The sequence below is a fragment of the Muscardinus avellanarius genome (genome assembly GCF_963383645.1).
Source record: "Muscardinus avellanarius genome assembly, chromosome: 10".
Taxonomy (NCBI): Eukaryota; Metazoa; Chordata; class Mammalia; order Rodentia; family Gliridae; genus Muscardinus; species Muscardinus avellanarius.
In genome coordinates this window covers 68,926,498-68,931,240 of record NC_137796.1, presented here as the reverse complement: position 1 = coordinate 68,931,240, position 4,743 = coordinate 68,926,498, and the positions used below count along the sequence as shown (strand labels likewise).

At 48.0% G+C, this 4,743-nt stretch overlaps 1 protein-coding gene across 1 annotated transcript in view; it reads left to right on the top strand.

The window, feature by feature from the left end:
• Positions 1 to 303: 303 nt before the first annotated feature.
• The window catches only part of LOC308268689 (vomeronasal type-2 receptor 26-like), a gene marked incomplete at both ends in the record, with an annotated part of 44,256 nt that continues 39,816 nt past the window's right edge, over positions 304 to 4,743 (top strand). Inside the window, 3 exons of the mRNA XM_080703796.1 lie at positions 304 to 346; positions 545 to 755; positions 2,576 to 2,867. Coding sequence (XP_080559922.1) covers positions 304 to 346; positions 545 to 755; positions 2,576 to 2,867 — 546 coding nt within the window. The remainder of the gene's footprint in view (positions 347 to 544; positions 756 to 2,575; positions 2,868 to 4,743) is intronic.

Below are 4,743 nucleotides of genomic sequence, written 5' to 3'. Positions count from 1 at the left end.
GGATCTGGCCTCACTCTCTCAGCTTGTGCTGCCTGCTGGGGCTGAACATGTCCTGTTCTTGCCTGTGACCTTTTCTTGGTAACCTTGGGCCACTTGCAGTTTTGGTGAAAGCCCCATCTCTGGTGCTGCCAGATGGGGCTGAGGGGTGAGGGACTCTTTGCCTCTTGTGCCCTCCTGGGGCCTCTCTCCAACCCAGAGCCCTGAGGATCCTGAGCACAGCTGCTCCTGGGATGTGGGTCCCTCAGAGCACAGTATAGACCCTCTGTCTACCCTCCCCAAAGTCGATAGGTGATGCCCAGAGCCATGCCCCTGGCTGCAGGGCGGTCAGGATGCCAGGGGGAATATGGTAAAACTTTTAATGGAGTTGGGATCATGTGGCCACACAGCCCCAGCTCAGAACCCCACTCTCCCTAAGGCCTATAAGCCCATCGTTTGAGCCACCTGGTCCCCGGGTTGAGGCCGACACTCACGTAAAAGGCCCTGTGACTGTCCGGCACGGCCCCACACAGGGTGCCATGTCACTGGCTGTTCCCTCCCCTTGCAGGCATGTGGCTGAGCACCCTGCTTCCTGCCCTCGTGCTCTCTCTCTCTGGGGCCTCCCTTTCTAGGCCCATAGGCTGGCGGCCCCCAGGAAAGGCCCCTCGCTTTGACCGTCCTGGGGACGTGGTGGTGGGGGGCAGCTTCTGCATCCTTCACTTCTACAATGTCACCCTGTTCGATTTCACAACTATGCCGGCTGGGCTGCCGTCTTCAAGGTAAGTGCCTGGGTTAGGAGGGAGCCCTGAAGACCAAGGGCTCCCCAGGAGGCGTCCCTAGAGCCCGAGGCAGGAGCTCTGTGGCCAGGGTCATCCCGGTGGGTCTGTTGCCCAGCACTGTTCTCAACATCTCTCTCCATCTTTGCTTTGTACTCAACCCTGAATTGCGGGTGGCCCTGTCTTCTCTGCAGCCTGGATGCCCCAGGTCAGGAAAGGATTCTTATCTCTCTGATAAACCATCAGTGTGTAGAACAGGGCTTGCAAATGGCATAACTCTGTTTGTTGATTGAATACATGCAGAATGGACAAATCTCTTCATGAGTTAGCCCCTGGGGTTCTTGTGTGTGTGTGTGTGTGTGTGTGTGTGTGTTTGTGTGTGTGTGTGTGTGTGTGTGTGTGTGTGTGTGTGTGAGATTAGGTATTGAACCCAGAGGTATTCTACCTCTGAGCTATATCCCAGTCTTTTTAAAAACATTTTTTTTAGAAACAGCATCTTGCTAGGTTGCTGAAGCTGTCCTTGACCCAGCAGTTCCTCTGTCTTCACCACCCAAGTACTGAGATACAGGTACCCCACCACACTCAGCCCCCTGGGGTTCCTTTCTATGTGTATTCCCTTGGTCCTTTTCTCTTTTCTTCCCTTCCCTTTCTCCTTCCTTCCTTCCTTCCTTGCTGCCTGCCTGCCTGCCTTTCCTCCTCCTTTTTTCCTAACTTCCTTTCCCCTCTCTCTCTCTCTCTCTCTCTCTCTACATCTCCGTCTCTGTCCATCTCTGTCTCTCTGTCTTTCATGTGGTGTTGGGATTGAGTTCACAGGAATTCTACCCCCGAGATAATCCCCAGTCCTGTTTCATGACTTAATTTGAAATAGGGTCTTATTAAGTTGCTGAGGGCATTGCTAATAATGCTAATTGTTGGGCTGGCTTCAAACCCATCAACTCCTTTCTCAGCCTCCCAAGTTTTGGGATTACAGGTGTGCACCACCATGATCAGCTCCTTGGTTCATTTCAGATTTGGAAATGTCTGCCCCACCTGTCTTTACTTTCCAGACAGGATTTTCTGATACAGTACTCTGAGTTATTCTTTCTTTTAAGGTATATGTTTAGCTGTATTAAAAATTGTAGCCAAGCATGGTGGCACACACCTGTAATCCCAGTACTTGGGAGTCTGAGACAGGATGATCCTAGGTTCCAGGCCTGCCTCAGTAACTTAGTGAGACCTTTAGCTCCCTAGCAAGACTCTGTTTCAAAACAAAAACTTAAAAAAGGTCTGAGGAGGTAGCTTAAAGGTAGGATGTTTCTGGCTACAATCCCCAGTACTAAAAAATAAAAATAAAATATAAATAAAATTAGTAAAGGGCTAGTGGTATTGTTTGGAGGTAGACTGTCCCTGGATTTAATCCCTAGTACCACCACCAACCACCACCACCACCAACAACAACAAAGATTAAGTCAAGTTAATCAACATATTCAACATTTCATATACTTAAATTTTTTGTGATATGAAAATTCAAAATATATTCTCCTAGCTATTTTGAAACATACATGAATTTTATTAACTATAAATACCCAGATGTACAGTTGGTCTTAAAACTTATCTCTCCCATCTGACTGGACCTTGTGCTCTTTGAGGAACATCTCTTATCTCCTGCTGACTTTGGTTGTGCTGATTGATGCTGCCAGGTTCCTCTGAGTACAAGTATTTGTGGAATGCGTGTTGTTGTGCTTCATAGCACATATGTGTGTATACCTAGGAGCCACTGAGCGAGTTCACTCCTGCTGTCTGCTCCCTTAGTAAGTGGTAACGGGGGCTTCTCTCTCCCTCAGTGTATCCAGGTGGGGCTACCGGGTGGCCCAAAGCTTTGTCTTTGCCATCGAGGAGATCAACAGGAACGTCCACCTGTTGCCCAACCTGACACTGGGCTTCTCCATCCGCAACTCTGGGGACTCGGTGCAGGGAGCCCTCCACGAGACAGCGAGCTTCCTCACAGGGCGGGAGGAGCCCATCCCCAACTACGCGTGTGGACTCGGTGTGCCCCGGGTTGCCGTGGTGGGGGACACGCGGTCAGCCCTGTCTGTCGCCATGGCCCGGCTTCTGGGGCTCTATAAGTTCCCCCAGGTGAGTCTGCACAAAGCCTTTCCCTTCCCAAGCGGTAGTGACGGTAATGAGGCCAGTGGTGACGGGGAGCTGAGTCCAGGCCCTGCTGGCGCTTTGTGTCTACACTGTTCTCCTCTAGTTCACCTTGTCTTGAGAAAACTATGACCCGGTGCACTGAGGAGAAAGCATGAAGTGCTGGAGCAGGAACTTGAGTATAGTGTCACCTCTGCCTTGTTGGTGTTTCTGAACCTCCTACAGTGTTCAGTGTCACTCCCAACACGGGGGCCATATCCAAACCACCTTTTCTCTTCTGGCCGGTCTTCCTTCCTTTCCTTTTTTTTTTTTTTTTTTTTTTTTTTTTGCGCTACTGTGGATGGAACCCAGGGGCATTCTACTGAGCTACACCCCCAGTCCTATTTTTTAGTCTTTTAAAAATTATTTTATTTTGTTTTTTAATTTTTAATTTTTTGTTTTTGGTGGAATTGGTGTTCCTGGAAACCCTTCTACCTCTGGGCTACACTCCCAGATTTATTTTACATTTCTATTTGTTTTTTTTTAATTTTTTTAATATTTAGAAACAGGGTCTCTTAAGCCAGCAAAACCTGTGCAGTCCTCTGTCTCAGCCTCCCAAGCAGGGATTACAAGTGTGCGCCACCATGCCCGGTTCCCTTAGCCCCTTTTTTAGTTTTTGTTTTGAAACAGAGTCTCACTAGGTTCCTAAAAGTCTCACTAAATTGCTGTTTGACATGACATCCTCTTGTCTCAACCTTCCAAGTGCTGGTATGTGCCAGCACATCTGGCTATGATGGAATATTAATTGTCAAGAAGGAGTGGGATGCCTGGTCTGGTAGAAGATTGAGATAGGAGAATTGCAGGGTTGAGACCAGCTTTAGAAAATTAGCAAGTCTCTCTGTGACTTAGCGAGAACCTGTTTTCAAAAAAAAAAAAAAAAAAAAAAAAGAGGCTGAGGGTGTAGCTTGGAGGTAGAATGCTTCTGGGTTCTGTGTTCAATCCCCAGTATCCATATCCTCTCTCCTTAATATTAAAACTATTATCTAAGTCAGGTACAGTGGTATACTCCTGTAATCCTTGGGAGACTGAGAAAATGATTTCTGGTTCAAGGTTAATGCACAATAATTTAGCGAGACCTTGTTTCAAAATAAAAAATAAAAAGAACTGGAGAATAGCTTGGAGGTGAATATCCCTGGGTACAACTGCCAGTACCAAACCCCCCACCCCCAAAAAACACCCCCAAAAGTTATCTGGATGGTGGTTGGCTATCTAGGACCTCACTGTTCAAAAGTGCAGCCTGATCCAGGCTTGATGGCCCACATTTGTAATCCCAGTACTTAGGAGGCTGAGACATGAAATTCACAGGTTCACAGCCAGCCTCAGCTACTTAGTGAGATCCTGTTTAAAAAAAATCAAATAGGGGTGGCGGTAGAGCTCAGAAGTAGAATTCCTCGGGGTTCCAATACAGTACCACACACAAACACACACACACACACACACACACACACACACACACACACACACACAATGTGCAGACTGAGCAGGGCATGGTCACACATGCCTAAAACCCCACCTACTAGGGAAGCTGAGTCAGGAGGATCACATGTTCTAGGGCAGCCTGGGAAACTTAGTGAGACCCTGTGTCAAAAGAACAAATAAAAAGGGTTGGGAGTGTTGTTCAGTGGTTCAGTGGGAGTCTTGTTCAATATCCCTAGGTGCAATCACTTGTACCAAAAACAAAAGGAAAATACAAAAACATGTAGACTGAGAATCCTCATCAACTAGGAAGGAGAGATGCAGATGCTGGGACCTCTTGCCAAGCCAGCACCAACCCGTCACAGGGACCACATGGACAGAGAGATGCCTGGGGCTGGGTGGCCCAAGG